The sequence below is a fragment of the Xiphophorus hellerii genome, chromosome 7 (assembly GCF_003331165.1).
Source record: "Xiphophorus hellerii strain 12219 chromosome 7, Xiphophorus_hellerii-4.1, whole genome shotgun sequence".
Taxonomy (NCBI): domain Eukaryota; kingdom Metazoa; phylum Chordata; class Actinopteri; order Cyprinodontiformes; family Poeciliidae; genus Xiphophorus; species Xiphophorus hellerii.
The window spans coordinates 20,577,481-20,593,591 of NC_045678.1; the positions used below are offsets into that span (position 1 = coordinate 20,577,481).

The 16,111-nt window shown below is 38.1% G+C and overlaps 2 protein-coding genes across 3 annotated transcripts in view; one reads left to right on the plus strand and one right to left on the minus strand.

Moving 5' to 3' along the window:
- The window catches only part of tmem198aa (transmembrane protein 198aa), a 36,052-nt gene extending 29,309 nt beyond the window's left edge, over positions 1-6,743 (plus strand). For both annotated transcript variants that reach the window (XM_032568753.1, XM_032568752.1), the window contains 2 exons: positions 2,601-2,911; positions 3,451-6,743. In XM_032568753.1, the coding sequence (XP_032424644.1) occupies positions 2,601-2,911; positions 3,451-3,600 (461 nt within the window). In that variant the 3' untranslated portion in view covers positions 3,601-6,743. The remainder of the gene's footprint in view (positions 1-2,600; positions 2,912-3,450) is intronic.
- A 1,317-nt stretch (positions 6,744-8,060) lies between these two features.
- On the minus strand, positions 8,061-15,123 carry desma (desmin a). Its single transcript, XM_032568749.1, has 10 exons — positions 14,427-15,123; positions 13,014-13,074; positions 12,777-12,872; positions 11,263-11,424; positions 11,055-11,180; positions 10,826-10,936; positions 10,487-10,596; positions 10,343-10,395; positions 9,705-9,790; positions 8,061-8,767 (listed from the first exon to the last, which is right to left on the minus strand). Exons 1-10 carry the CDS (start codon positions 15,005-15,007, stop codon positions 8,726-8,728), a joined length of 1,428 nt encoding a protein of 475 aa, XP_032424640.1. The 5' UTR covers positions 15,008-15,123; the 3' UTR covers positions 8,061-8,725.
- Positions 15,124-16,111: the final 988 nt, after the last annotated feature.

Here is a 16,111-nt window from a genome sequence, read left to right on the forward strand (position 1 = left end):
ACTTCGACTTCGACTTCGACTGACTTTGTTGTCATTTTCAACAGTATAAAATATGAATATAAATCTAAATATAAAATATAAAGTGCAGGACTGACAGTAAAATAGAAGTTATTTAGCTCTGTACATGTGCAAGGTATAAAGTGGAGACCAGTTTTTGAGTGCAGTCCAGTTAAGAGTTCAGCAGTCTGATGGCAAGTAGGAAAAAGCTGTTTCGGAACCAGGTGGGCCTGCACCGGATGCTGCAGAACCTCTTTCCAGAGGGCAGCAGGGAGAACAGTCCATGGTGGGGGTGTGAGGGGTCACTGATGATGTTTCAGCCTCAGGACACGCATCCTGCATCGATGGTTGACCTGACACTTCGCCCTTTTGCCTGAGCTGGGTGTGGAAGGTTGTTGCCGAAGCAGTTTCTCCTTGTGTGCCTTCTTCTCACTCACATGAGAGTTACCGAACTCTTTTGCAAGCTCAACCAGGAAGTCCACCCGTCTCTCCTGCACCCCAATGCATGCCTGATAAAGCACATGTGCATTCAGTGCTGCCATGTCAATCATGTTTGCCAGGTTTGCTGACCAGCTGTCACATAGTGATGGAACCTTGGTCACCCCCCGCAAGATTATGACTGAAATAAATGCCATTAGTTCTTGTGAACTAAATAGGTGAAGCAGTCACCTATTTATCCTCCACAGCACAAAAGGCTGCATGCAAATTTGCATGTGCAAAGTCTCCCAGATTTCTTTTGCTTACACTTTTTGCATGATTTTTTTGAGGTGGATCAACACAATTAATTTGGTTAGTTTATTTCTAAACTGTCATTTTAAACCCTCTTAGCTTTATTTCAAAGAGAAACATTACTAATTTCTTTTAGAAAAACCTTTGCATATTTTTTGAAACAGATTCTATGTTTTGCAAACTCTATGTACATTTGGCAAAATGACCTGGATAATGCAGCACAACATCATGGATCAGCTGCAAAAGGTCACATCTCTCCAAAAACACTTCATGTATGCTTCAAAACTAAACTGAAGAGCATTACCTACAGGAGACCTGATCTCCTGCTGGTATCATAGATACCCACCCCCAACATGGACTATTCACACTCCTACCTTCTGGCCTGACGGTCAACGACCACATTTACAATTGAAGAAGGGATGCTAATTTGAGCCATCAGAGTCGTCAGGGTGGACTCCGGCCTTTTGGCCCTGTTGAACCGATATGGGAAGGACTCGAAAACCGAGCTATCCCAGTGTTAACCAGACTTATGCAAGTCTTTAGTAATTGTTCTTCATATCACTGTTGATATATTTTGATTTTCCCTCAAAGTAGCAAGAGGAAGCAGCATGTTTGAGCATTTCTCTAAAGGTAAATTCATAGGTGTGCATCCATTTAAGTCAAATATTATAAACTAATCAATCATAGATAAAAAGCTTAATGGTGATTTTTAAAAAATATCCTACTTTACAACTGTCAGCTTCAAAGTAAAAGTATCCATGCTTGTGTTTTCCAAAATATAATTAGCTATAAAAATGCATTAGGCTGCTAAAGGTGCCATTTAATGGTGACAAGAACTATAGTGCAAAAGAGAAATGGAATGACTGAAAAGGGACAGAGTAATGAGGGAGCAGGTGTATGGGGGGATGGGCATGGGTGAGGGTTGCAATACGGGGCACAATGGGTAAGCAGGAGCACCCAAGTGAAACAGTGAAGGAAATCATGTTTTCTGTCAGAACAGCGACTGCAACACAACATGAATGAATGAATTAGGTCAAATTTATATTTGTGTCTCATTTTCATTTGTCTGTTACAATAATAATAAAAAAAAACTTATGTTGGACCTTACAAGATAGCTTTACGAGTCTGCTGGCCCTATGACACACAGAAGCATGTGCGCAGAGAGGGGTGGCATAGAGTGAACTTAGAAATAGAAAAGGAGGGGGTATCATTACTCAGTTTCCCTGGCAGATGGTGCCTCATGTTCACACGCACAAAGGAACAATAATAGACCACATAACAGCCACACACAAACATTTCCACACACATGAACACACGCCGCCTTTGTCTGTGTGCAATGTGAGGACGCTCATAAAAGACACAATATAAATGGACAAATATCTTCAACTGAAGCATCATTTATGTTGATAAAAGTGGATGAATCAAAGCTAAGTATATCCATTAGTTTAAATAATGGACCATAAGACGGCATGGATTTTGGACATCTTCTGCTAAAAAGCGTGTTAAAATAGCAAGCTCACACTCACCCACTCACAATATGTCAGGAAACTGAGCAGCTTGGTGCAAGTAGACTCAGCATGGCAAATTAGTCGCCTCACAAATTAGAAATGTCCAAAAAAAAATAGCAAAAGTTGTCTGCATTTTTCTTACATTTAAATTTTTTCAAGTTGCTCTGCATTATACAAAAAACACACATAGGACCACAAAGTGACACAGGCAAACTTATATCTTAATCTGCCCTCTCTTATCAAGTGCATTGTTCCTCACTGGTTTTCCCTAATACAATACAGGCCCTCTCTCTTGATTACCTATTGTTCTCTTTCTCCTTTCCTTCCCCACATAATTAAAGTAAGGTTGTTCTTTTTGACCTCCAGTGGTACTGAGTCGACAGCAGCGGCGGGTTCAGCTCATGCGAATCCGACAAAGAGAGGAAAAGCTGAAAAAAGAGAAGGAGAACAAGAAGAAGAAAAAACGTCAAAACCAGAAGACCGCCCTCAAGCAGAAGGCTCATACCCATCACAACCACCATCACCAGCAGTACCACCACCCAGTGGTCTCCCACTCTCATCACCAAACCCAGAGTTCTCAGCAACCTAAGGTCCCTCCTCCTCCTTCCCAGACAGAACCCGGCTACCACCGCAAACCCAACCCCAAAAGACGCTTTGATGGAGATGTGCTGTCTCCGGTAATATTCTTATTCTCATTTTTAAACTGAAAGAAAAAAAATAGTTTTATTGATATTTGTCTTTTTGTTCTTTGGAATTAATGATCCCACAAAAGTCGAGATTTTATTGAGATCCTACATTACAGTCCTGCTTTAACTTAAGTAGATTTACTGTGTCTTGAAAAATTATTCATACCATTTCAACTCTTCCACTTTTTTACCATGTTAAAATCACAGTTAACTGTATTTTATTGGGCTTTTATGTTACAGTCTAGCATAAAAGTCTAACATAATTGTAATGTAGATGATTCATAGTTTTAAACATTTACAAATACAACCTGCAAAGTATGGCACATGTTTGTGTTATGACCCCTATAATCTGATATCAGTTCAAACCGGATATCCAGTCCAAACAATTTGAAGTCAACAGATTAGTACACTTAGTGTAATTTAATGAGTAAAATATGGCTCAGTAATCAAACATTATCTGTGACATATCACAGATACAGTTGAGGAGAAGGATGTTTGTTCACTTTTTCTAATCTTCTGTCCATCCACAGAGCTACATCAGGAGTTTCAGAGACAGACAGACAGAAAGACGGGCTTACTCCCACACTCGAATGAGTCGCTCTCGGATGGCTCAACTGGACTATGACTGCGGCTCTCAAGTGCCTCTCACAGTCCCCAGTGGACCAGCAGTTCGGATCTAAACACATTCACACAATCACCCCCTCCTTCAAAACTCTTGGACACCAACAGAAGTAAAAGACTTGAAACAGCCCAATCTACTGTTAGTTTACCCAACTGAAGATTACCATATTCTGATCATTTGTAACCCAAAATGGTTTTGTCTTGTTTGGTGTTTTGCCAACCATTTTGGTTTTCAGAATGATAATGAACAAAGACTTTGGTTTTGGAGGGAGCACAAATTGATGGCCATCAGATTCTTCATTTAGCGCCAGTGAAGCTTTTGCTTTCCATCGAGGCACTGAAGAAAATGGAGCTGTTTTATATGTTATCAAGTAAACTGTTTCAGTAATTTTTCAATGTGACTGTTCTAGGAAGGGAAGAGGGCATATTTGTCATACTCTGTAACATCGCAGCTGAAATGGAATTGTGTGTATTTTAGAGTATCGGGGAACTGCAACTTTTTTTTTTCTTCATCTGTATTCAGTATCTCTACCTTCAAGGAAGTTAAAGGATGACACACTTCACTTCAAGGGTTCTGAGGGGAGTGCTCAGTGTTAAATGTTAAAACAAACTGAAGGTACAATGCAAACACTGAACTGAAAGCTCTTACTGTTCATTTTTTTCCACTTGGAGGTGTCTGTGTAAAGTAAGATATTTATTTCACTGGGGTTATTTTTTTGATCAGAGCTTGTTAATACAGAAAATAGCAAGTGGCTTGGAAAATCCTGTGGGATTTTTAAAGGGGGGTGAATTGTAGGTGTGAATCGAACTGAGCGGTTCAAACCAAAGAGGGTTTTTTTTGTTAATTCCTCTTCTAAATTAGTATTGCTTTCTGCATATTGTGCCATTCTCCAAGGCAGATGTGTTTACATCTCATCACTGACCTTCCTCCATGTTTGGTCCCAAATGGTCTGCTTCTATGTTTGAGTGGACACGTGAGCCCTACAGCTGATGGGCTGGCCCAATTATTAGCAAACACGAGGGGGATTCATTTAAATGTCAGATGTGCATGATGTACAATACTCTTCCTCCTCTTGTTTTACCACATACTGCTTCGCTTGGAAGGATTAACTTCTGAAGGTTTTTCATGACATGTTATGTAATGAAGAGGAAGCCTTAAAGTAAGATTAGCTCATTGAAAAGAGGTAAGAAAATGAAAGCATCTGCAAATGGCACCCTCTAATGTTTACTGCTGGACCTGTCTTTTAGACTTTATGTGTGTTTGTGTCAACATAAATTTACATGTTACTCTATTTTTAATTTATGTATTTCTTGCAATTAAGATGTTGAGCCACCATCCAGAGAGGAGAGGTGGATTTCAATGTTTTACGTAAAGATGTAATGTTTAACATTATTTTATTTACGCCTTACAGAAACTTAGATGTTTTACACACGCACAATTCCTAACTTAAGGAAATATTACAATGAGTTATGACAAATGATACTGCCAATAATGCAAAAATAAGAAATGGATTAAACTTGATTCCTAAAAATGTAGGATTCCATGATTTGAAATGTGAACAGAACAAAGCGGAGCAACAGTTAAACATTCATGCACTGATTTAATAGTGTTTGACGTTTGCAGATTTTGCGGTTCTTTCTTACAGGGGGACAATTAACTATGTTATACTCCATTATTGCATGACAAAACTTGTGTAATACCTGTATCCATTGTGTTGTGTATTTTTTGCCATGTGGAAACCCCAGATTTCCAGCTTTTTTGGACCAAGGGTGCATAAACACCTCTTTATCTCTGTATATTTACACTGTCCAAGTAAATACCTTTGAAAGGACATGTATTGTTACTAGATGGATGCTTCAGAATATTTAAAGTAAGGTTCTGTTACAAGCAGTTGACATCTTACCTCCAGTAGCATAAATCCTGATTAGTTGGTCCCAGAGGCTGAAGCTAATGGCCAGTCTGACAGAGGCCATGACCAAGGCATACCTCCAATCTCAAAAACATCATGGTGGTTTATGTGGGTGCTCTTTTATTAACCCTATAACTGTCATCAGGTTTGTATTTTGTGATTACTTATAAAGACGATGGTGGTTATTTTCACCAGAACAGGAGCTAGAACGTGGTGCACCATCAGTAATGTTCCTGCATTAAACATGCTGAAGATTAAATATGTAAAGCATTTCTGGTCAAAAAGCAAAAATATTTTTGGTAGTTTAGAAAATGTTTTAATTGATTTTTACTCTGACTCACTTCTCTAGTAGGTGGTTAATCTGACAAGATGCTGTATATGTGCAGTTCGAGGTGCATGTTCTGTACAGGAACATCACTGTGACACCTCCTATTTCCATTTGCTGCGAAAATAAGCAGCCTGGCTAAAACAGAGTGACAGTTCAAAACATGATCAAAAGCTGCTTGCATAAACCACTTTGAAGGTTTCAGAACTGGAATATTTTTATTATGGTATGAATCCACTTTGGTCTGGGCTCCCCTCAGATTACACTTTAGCTTCAGCCTCATCAACCAACTGATTTTCATTTATACTAAATGACGATGCAAAGATGGTTGTGGGTAATTTGTTACCCACAGTAGACAACTGCAACTTCCTAACAAGAACTGCTTTAAAAAATTCTGAACTATTTCTTTTTAATTTAAACCACCTCCTGTTCTACTTTATGGTATTATTCTTATGGTCTTTCACCGTAATGTCTGTAATAGTGTAACTTTATTTTTGCTTGTACCTCAGTCCTCTTTTTTATGTCCTGGTTGTGTTTTTACTGTAGTGGTGATGTATGTTATCATATGTAAATGCTAATCACTGGCTCCTCTCTTGCTTGTAATTGGTAGTGTGGGCTAATAATTCTTTTATGTATATTGCTTTGCTTTGTCTTTTATTATTTTCATATAGTACAATATTCAGATACACTGAATATTGTACTATATTTTGTGAGAATATTTTGACTGTAGATACTGACTTGTAAATAATCTTAATGTGCAAATATTTGACTCGGTTTTAATGTTTTTAATATTATGTTGTGTTTCATTTCTGCAGCTGAATACTTTTAATGGAGTAGACCTGTCATGCTGTGATCCTGCTGAATGTTTTTTTGATTTGACCTTGTGTAAATATGTTTCTCATTCTGCTGGTTGAACCTGTGATGATGGAATTCAGCCGACAAATTTTAAACTTGGAATTTAAATTTGGCTTTGAATCTTTTTTTCTTCAAACCTATTCCAGCTGCATGCTTGTTTAAAGCACAGATCAGCAATTACTGTGGCATGTTTGGGGTCTTTCCAAAACCATATTCCTGGGTACAAAATTAAAGATGGCTTATGTTCGGAAGAAAAATGTTAAGACATGTACAGTATGCAAATCATGAATTAGGATAGATGTTGGAAATCAATGTTCTCCTCTGGTATTAGAAAACTGGAAGCAATAAGTAGGAAGAAATCATAAAGTAAGCTGACTTTAAAGAAAGCAGAAGGTACAGTAGAAATATGCTGCCCTTTGCTGTTGACCTGCTACATAATGAGTGGGGCGTTTTAGACATAAGCTGCAAAAAATGACTGCAGAATATTCTGGCTAACGCAACTCACACTAATTGCTGTAATATCCATCAATTTTTTTCTTTTTGAACTCCTTTACAACATTCTGCGCAGTTTCCTCTGTCTAATTTTTCTTCTTGCGTCTTTTTCTGTCCAGATAACCTTTTCATTCAGTTTGCCGTCTTTATTTCTCTTCTTTTCAGCCTGCATCACCAGCTCTCTCTCCTGTTCTTCATCGAATGCTCATTTATTATCTGTTTCTTTTCTGTCTTCAACACTCACAGCCGTGGCCTCTTTTCATCTCTGTTGACATTTTCACTCCAGTGGTTTCAGAGACAAACGACACAGACTGCAAGTCTTGTTGCTTTCTAATCTACTTTCAGCTGGAAACAAAGTGTGACCAGGGACAACTCATTACCCAGCCATTGTTCACATTTCCCTCACTCCTACATCTCCTACACTGATTGTTTCAATCTCTTTTCAGTTCCTCTCTTCCTCGTGAATTAAATGTTGAAATAGAGGGGTATGTTTGGCTGACAAAGCTTGCATAATTACATTTCATAAAGGTATCAATACAAAGATGTGCATGTTATTTAAGAAGCACTAATGATCAGCGATATGGTACCTTGAAAAAGTATCCTTCTGAACTTTTTCAAATCTCACATTGCTACAACACACTTTGACATATTTTATTTATTTTAAGACCAAACCTAGCCTCAAGTTTTTTCAGCTTTAAGTAGTTTGGTTCTCATATATTTAAATAAACCACCTTTCCCACCAACTCTGAATAGTTTTTCTTCCCCTAGAGGCGAAAAACTTTCCCACAGCACGATGACCCCAATGTCCTGTTGTGAGAATGTTTAAGGGCTACCTTTGCAAGAGTGTGTATGCAGTCTCAGACAATAAAAAGAAAAAAGGACCAATACCAACATTTTTTCTTATTAGGTTTTAAAATTAGAACAATTTAAAACCACACAGTTTTGGACATCTCCACTGAGGTTTATTTGGAGTGAAACATCAAACCATTTTTACCTTCTCATTCACAAGCACTAAACACATGCAACTAAGCTCGACCTTTAAACATGACTGAGTTCCCTCTTAGTTCAATACTTGTTTTTTTAAATATATATGTTCTTTAAATCCAACCTGACACATTCATTAAATTTGCAACAACAATTGTCCCTAACTGATCATATGTTCATATTTGTGCTAAAACAAATAATGGAATATGCACAGTGAAAATATCTCCTTTCATTATTATGTTTGACCACAGTGTTTCGGGCTCGCTGAACCGTCTTGAAGCTCAAAAACCTCCCTTATTATGCTGAACCATAACAACTTGTTAAAATGGAAATGCAGAGATGAGAAATAGCAAAGTCGAATGCTTTTCTGAAATATAAAGTAATGCTAAAAAAGTTTAAAATCCTGGAATGCTATTCATTTAAAACCAGGCTAAAGGCAACCTGCCTGCATCTTTTTTATGATGAATACAATCGATTTAAATTATGTTCATAACTTGAAGCTTACATTATTAATTCTGCCTACAAACATCGGCTCAGCTTATCTTTTCTTACAGTAATGGTAAGAAACAGTTTCTATATTTGTTCATATTTTATTATTTTTCATTTCATGTTGTCTCTTTACATGATGTCCTGTTGATGCTGTGTTGACTCGCTGACAACCTTAAGGGACAGAAGAAATAAAAGCAATTAATGTCAATGATCATTCATGTAAAAGAACCAGTAATTAATGTAGACAAATCGCTAAGTAGGTTAATACAAATTGTGCAGATATTGGTTGGAGTGAAGTGCTGTGCAGGCCAGTGAAGCTAACAGTTCAAAGAAGAAAGTGTTACAGAGTTTCACAGTTTCAAAGAAGTGCCTACAATCTACATTATCTTATAGAGGAGAAACAAAGACTTTCCACGTCATTTCAGTGTTGCTGTCATGCTTATAGCAAAGCTATAGAAGCAAGTGAGCAGATGCTAAAAGTTTAGGTGGAACAATGAAACTAAACTTACACACTGGGCACTAGTACCCTGGCTCATGGAATATTTCATCTAGGAATGTCATATATTAAACATGATCTGTTACCACACAAGTGTGCCAATTTACAGTCTTTTCTAACATGGTTTGTGTTATGGTAATTACTGCTGAATCCTTTTATACCTATTGCTTATTCATTCTTAAAATTTTACCATGTGTTTCTAAGGGTTAGCACATCCCATTGTGTTTGTTCAGTAGGAATTTGCAGAAATGAATGATGTTGTGGCCCTTAAAAATATCACATTTTCAGTGGTTCACTCTTAGACATATAGAAGTGGAAGCAGAACTGTCAAATCCACTCACAAAAGGAACCATTTTCTTAGTTTATAAATTTTAAATGGCATAATTCCCACTGGGATGCCTAGATTGAGGTGTTCTGGTATATTGCATCTTGTATTACTTCCAAATCTTGCTACAAAGCATAAAAATAGTAAAGATGTCATATTTCCAAATTTAAAATCCTTAAAAACAATGATTACAATGGGTATTTTCACCCATGTGAGTAATTCAGCTTGTGTTTGTCTATAATTTGTTTGTCTGTGTTGTCAACACGTGGATGTATGTGAGCTCAAACCTCTCCATCGCGGGTCTCAATAGTCTTGATAAGAACAGTTTTCTTGGAGTGAACCTCTGATCCACGCTGGGATTCAGGACTGGTCTCTGTAAGAATGCATTCACCTAATTAGCTTGGAAATTAACTTTATTTACAGTAACACAAAATCAATTCAGTTTAAAGGCACTGGTGTTGTTTACTATTGATTGAGAAAGGTACCGTACTCTTCTAAGCTTTTTACATTAGGGAGAGAATCAGAAAAGAGATTTTGAAGCTGCTTATTGTTTTCCAGTGTTACATTTCTATTTTAAATGTGAAAATTACATATATTTATTCAAAAAAATAATTCAACATGTAAAATTAAACACATTTGAAGACTAAAGGAGGAGACAGCGTTACATAATCATCTAAGTCTGGGTTGCTTATCTGTGAAATCAATGTCCTGTGAGGTATTTTGTCTTCTGTAACGTCTCCACCCAGTGGTCAGAAAGTGTTACTGCAGGTACATGATATGTAATAAACTGAAAATAGCATCTACCATATTCAGTCACAGGCTATAATTAAACGTTATCATCCTGCTTATTGACTCATTTGGAATGTAAAATGGATTTAACAAGTATTTATGTGTTGAAAAAAGAACATGTTACTATTCCTGTTACCTCTGAATCCAATGGAAGAATAGGCAGACTGGACAGGCATAGTGGTGGTGATCCTGCAATGGAAAGAAAGAGAGAAAATAACAGTAATATTAGGTAATTTGAGCTTGTTATCATCCTTCTAATCGGTGTGCATAGCAAACAGACCTGCTCTCCTCTCCCTCCAGCAGCTTGCGATAGGTGGCAATTTCAATATCAAGAGCCATCTTCACATTGAGGAGGTCCTGGTACTCCCTCAGGTGGCGAGCCATATCATCCTTTAGATCAAGACATTAAAAAAATATAATTAAAAGTCTTATTGACTCCTAAAATTAAAGTTTCCCCACCAACAAAAATCACACTGTTACTAGAAATACTGAAATTAACTTGTAAAGATGGGTTGTGTACTTCTAAAACCCCACCTCTTATATCTGACAGCTGTTGCTTTTATTATCTGCTGTCACAATGCATGCCTCATGTGAAATGCTAAAGATGAAGGTTTATTACCTTCATCTTGGCAATGTCTTCCTGCAGCCGTGCAATGGTATCCTGGTAGCCAGAGGCTTCCCGGCCCATCCTTTCCTCCATTTCTCTCATCTGGCGCAGCAGAGACTCATTCTGAAAGGTTAGAAAGGAGGTGAAGTCATGTTTAAACTGGACTGGCAGCAAAATAAAAAAAAATCAAGCTGTATAGTTTACAAATAACAGGAATACAGTGAGTTAAATAAATACTGACAGTGCCCTTGAGAGAGTCGATTTCACAGGTGTAGGACTGGATCTGGTGCCTGTACTCCATGGTGTCCTGTTTGGCCTGGCGCAGAGCGTCGTTGTTCTTGTTCACAGCTTGGTTCAGATCAGACACCTTAAGGAGACACCGGGTGAGTGTTTAAGCATTTTAGAAACAAAAGAAAATAAACTTTACTCATGAAGTGCTTCTAATCTACCTTAGACTTGTACCAGTCTTCAGCCTCTGCAATGTTCTTTGCAGCAATGGCTTCATATTGCATGCGGATGTCCCTGAGAGCAGCAGTCAGATCAGGCTTGGACATGTCCATCTGGATCTGGACCTGAGTGTCCTGCATCTGGCTCTGCAGCTCTCGGATCTCCTGCAAGGTGTTCATGGAAAGAAGAGATTTATTTTTAGCAAAAGTAAACTTACTGAAATGATGTAACAAAAAGAAAGAGATTTATGGATGTTTAAGAGAGAAATAGACTGCAGCTTAACCCTTCAAAGCCTTACAAAATAAATAATAGTCAGAATATTCTATAGTTTGAAAGTACACATCTAGATTTTTCTCTAGCTCTGCATCTTATTTGATACATTAGGAGATTATAGTCATCTATTTTTATTTTCCTAACTGAAAGGGCATAAGTTATATGCTACAAAAAACATGGTAGAAAGCCACACACACAATAACCCATGTAATAAAAGTTCAACTGATAAACACACTTTCACTAGAGTCTTCTTTTGACTTTTTTTGCATCCTCTGTTTTTTTCTGTGTAATCATTAAAAAAAAGAAAAATCTTCATAAAATGTTTCTACAAGGAGCAAAATGCAAAAAAATATATATCTGATTGGTTATAACCACAAAAACCAATTAGAAAGATAACAGATTGTTTTAAAATTGTTTTGTTAAAAGAATCCAATAAACAAGTTAAATTTTTAACTGTAATTATCTTGCAAACCCCCTTAAAGAATTAAAGGCCTCAGAAACAGTTGTATAAAAAATTATAAGTTCAGTGTAATAACTTATAATTGTTAAGCTGAAATTAACTGGTAAAGATAGGTTGTGTATTTCTAAAACCCCACCTCTTATAACACTTGGTACACTTGTATTGGTACACTTTCCAATACCAAACACTTGTTTTTGTGTAATTGCACTTTCTTAAATTTGTATGTGTAATGATGCACTTCCTATCTGAACTGACATTAAAAATAAAATATCTAGACACTAATAAAGCCTTCTTTTTATGTGCACTGGGAGAAAGTATTAAAAGCGTAAATTCTAGTAGTAGCAAATGCAATTCTTTTATTCTCAATAAAAATATATAATTTTACAAGCTTAAGCTGCATTCAGCTGTCGTTTGGTTTAATCAAATAGTTTAAAATAGCTATCCATTTGTTGCCACGTATACACTCACACACACTTGAGCTATTTCCGCAACAGCTGACATGCTCCTTTAGACCAGTCAGCACTTAAGCATTTCTGAGAGGTCAAAGTTGAGACAAAAAAGACAAAATGACCAGATGGATCCTCAGCTGTGCACTGAAACTGAGCTGAGCTTGTGGCTCGTCCAGTCCTTTGATCTCGGCAAGGGTTTTCTTGGTTGTGCATATATTAATGTGTTAGTGCATGTGATTTAACATCAGTGGGAGAGACTCTGATCAGATGTTACAAACCATCACAGAGACAAAACAATGCTTCTGTACAGGAAACATTTAGAAGAGTATCAAACCTCTTCATGGATTTTCTTGAGGAAGGCAATCTCTTCTTGCAGGCTCTCAATGCGCCGCTCCAGGTCCAGCCTGGCCAGAGTGGCACTGTCAACATCCTACAAACAAGCACACAGCAAGAGAATGCATTCAGGCAAAGGCAAATGACTAAGAATCTGTTTTACAAAAAGATGAGGCGGAAACAGAGTTTTATTTAAAAAGTTAAACTAAAGTTCAAACAAACAAAAATTAAGACATACAGCTCTGAAGGCAGACAGGTTATTCTCAGCTTCTTCCTTCTGGTGGATTTCTTCTTGCAGTCTAAAAGGTGGAAGAGTTATCCCACAGGGGGAAAAAACAATAACAGAGGAATGTTAAAGGACAAATTCTTCTTGCCTTGAGTGCTGCTGCATTTGTACTTAAAAATAAAACCCGAGAGACACAAACTTTATTCTATTTAAACTCTGCTTGTATCCACACACCCACACGTCTTTGCCTGCTTGCTCTTTCAGTCTTAAAGAGTTAATGCAGCTGCTCCCCCACTGTCAGCGGCCGTGGGGTGATAACAAGAACCATTCCTGCTCTTTCCACATTTAGCATTTCACCAAACATTTTTTAAAAACACAAATTTTTTTTTAATCTATGCATTAATTACAGGCATCAAAGGTTGGGAAAGTGACTGATCTTTGGAGGACGACATGAAAATTTGAATACCTGCTTGTTATTTTCACGTGCTGTAGCTGTGAGCAAGCAGGAGGTTAGGGTGTGTATTTGGATCTCAGTGGGTGAAGCAAGTGCTTTTGATGGACTTACTCACAGCTTCAGGCAGCTGCTCGAAGAGGGCTGATAAACAGAATGTGAAGAGCAGGAGGGGGTATACGTGCTGTAGACGGTGTGTGTGCATGTGTGTAAGAATTGGAAGCTGACTGCATGCTGTGCGTGTTGGGGTGGGTTTTTATTACACACTTTAATGTGAGCGATGATGCATCCAGTGTCATGATGGAGTTATCCCAGAAACACAAACTGACCTAAAAGCTTTAAACAGACAAATATAGGCCAACAAACAAATTTTACAAGGGACTTGAAATGAAATTTAGAATGTTATTTCCTTTTAGTGTCTAAAAATATATATATATTTTTTTTCTGTCTGTCCACCTCTCTTCCTGTCTGAGTGTTTTACGTCTGGCTGAAACTTTATCTGTCTGTCTAAGGTTCATTCCTATGAGTCTGTAAATCTGTCTCTATCTCTATTTTCCTCAGTGATGTCACTTTGGAATACATTTCCACAATTATAGGAAGCTTGAAAACGGTAGCATTCACTCAAGAAGGCCTACTTTGAAATTCTTCAAGGTTTATCTATGGCTTCTCTTTTCTATAACAGAGAGAAATTAAAGTATTTCTACTCCTCTGTTTTTTGTCTTCAAATAATCTTTTTTCCACATAGCTTAACAATATCTTGTTTGGTATTGTTTGACAGAACATGGGATCAATGTTTTTTTCTTCTTTTTCTTTTTTTAAGGTTACCCGAATTTCTAGTACTGCCACGTTTATATAAAGCTCAGAATATTCTGGGCCACCTCAAGTTGTTAATTACCCTCTGGCCTCTTTTACAAAACTTTCTGGAGCCTACTCATCATGTATTCATTCTATATTGACACACCATCAGAACCTACCTTAGCTTTAGTTTCTGCAGATCATCAGCCAGGTTGTCCCTCTCCACTTCCACCCTGGCACGTTGGTTGGTGAGGGTCTCGATCTGCCTCCTCAGCTCCCTCATTTCCTCCTCATACAGCTCAGCCACACGGCCAGGACCCTCGCGAACCCTCAGCTTCTCGATCTCCACAGTCAGGGCAGCATTCTGCTGCTCCAGGAAGCGTACCTTCTCAATGTAGCTGGCGAAGCGGTCGTTGAGGTGCTGAAGCTCGGCCTTCTCATTGGTCCTTGTGTTGAGAAAGTCTTGGTTCATGGCGTCTGCAAGGTTAAAGTCGAGCTTCTCGCCTCCATAGGTACGCACAGCTGTTGAGGAGCCAAATCCTGCTCCCCCAGCTCCAGAAGAAACTCTGAAGCTGGAGAAGGAGGGAACAGCGGAACTCTTGACCTCGTACACTCTGGAAGACATATGGCTGGAAGCAGAGCCTCGACCTCCTCCTAAGGAGGAGAAGAGGGATGACATTGGTGATGAACCAACACCAGAACCAAAGGTCCGGCGGTAGGAGGAGGCACTCTGGGTTGACGAGGAGTAGGATTTGCTCATGGTTACTTGACTGCTTGGTTGGTTTGTGGGTTCAAAGAAGCTGCTTCGGGTGTTAAGGCCCAACAGTCCCACCAGGCAAGTGGAAGAAAAACTTGGTGAAGAAATGGCAGGCGCTCAGAGCAACTATTTGTAGACCATCCACACCCACTCTAGCCCCTAACCCCTCCTCTACGGCCTCCCTCTTTCTCCTACGCCCACCACTCAACCTATGCTGTCCTACGCCCACCACTCAACCACCCTCAAACCAAAGCAACCCTATCCCTTTGATATATTAGACAGGATGTTTAGAGAACATTAATCCAGGTCTTTCATGTTTACTGAGATTTTGTTTTCAATGGCCAGTTGCATCAGATCAAAATAAAACTGTAAACGAGTCTCTTTTTGTTGATCATAAACTCAAAATATAGACAAGCTTCTGGATGCCATTTTCAACGATCACGATCATAGATTTATTTTTACACCAGTTTATTACAGTCTTTTAATATAAGTAGAGTTACATATTTTAACCTCTTTGACAACAATCATGGCTCCAGAGTATCTCCCATCCTCAATCCCCCACCTTGTCTTGTCTGTTGCCAGCCCTACATTCAGCTGTCAAGGGATCCAATTTCAGCTGCTGGTAAAGTTGATCAGCTGTGCATTCGTAGCTGTCTCTTCTGAAACATGACTGCATGAGATTAAGAGTCCGATTCATTCAGTGATTGTGCTAGTAACAAGTTGTAAAAGTCATTAAAAAAGAAATTATGGGAAAATTTTCTGAATCAAATCTCAAAAAGTTAAAAAATGCTGGTCTTTACTGAACTAACCATGTAAGTAGAAATATGAGGTAAAATATTAGATCAGTGGTATTTTCTCAAATAAAACATTTTCCATACTAATGTAATGGTCTGTAGAACTTCACCTAAAGTGTTTGGTTGAATGTTTAACCCTTCACAATTTTGTGGATAATGAAGCAACACGGGTAAAATAAAAGCTATTGAAGCTCAATATTTCAGTGTAATTATATTATATTTGTGAAAATGTCTGTTCAGATTAATTCATAACCTCTTGTTCAAGCATGAGTTATAAAGATTTTAACTGGTTTCAGAATGTATGCCTAGCATA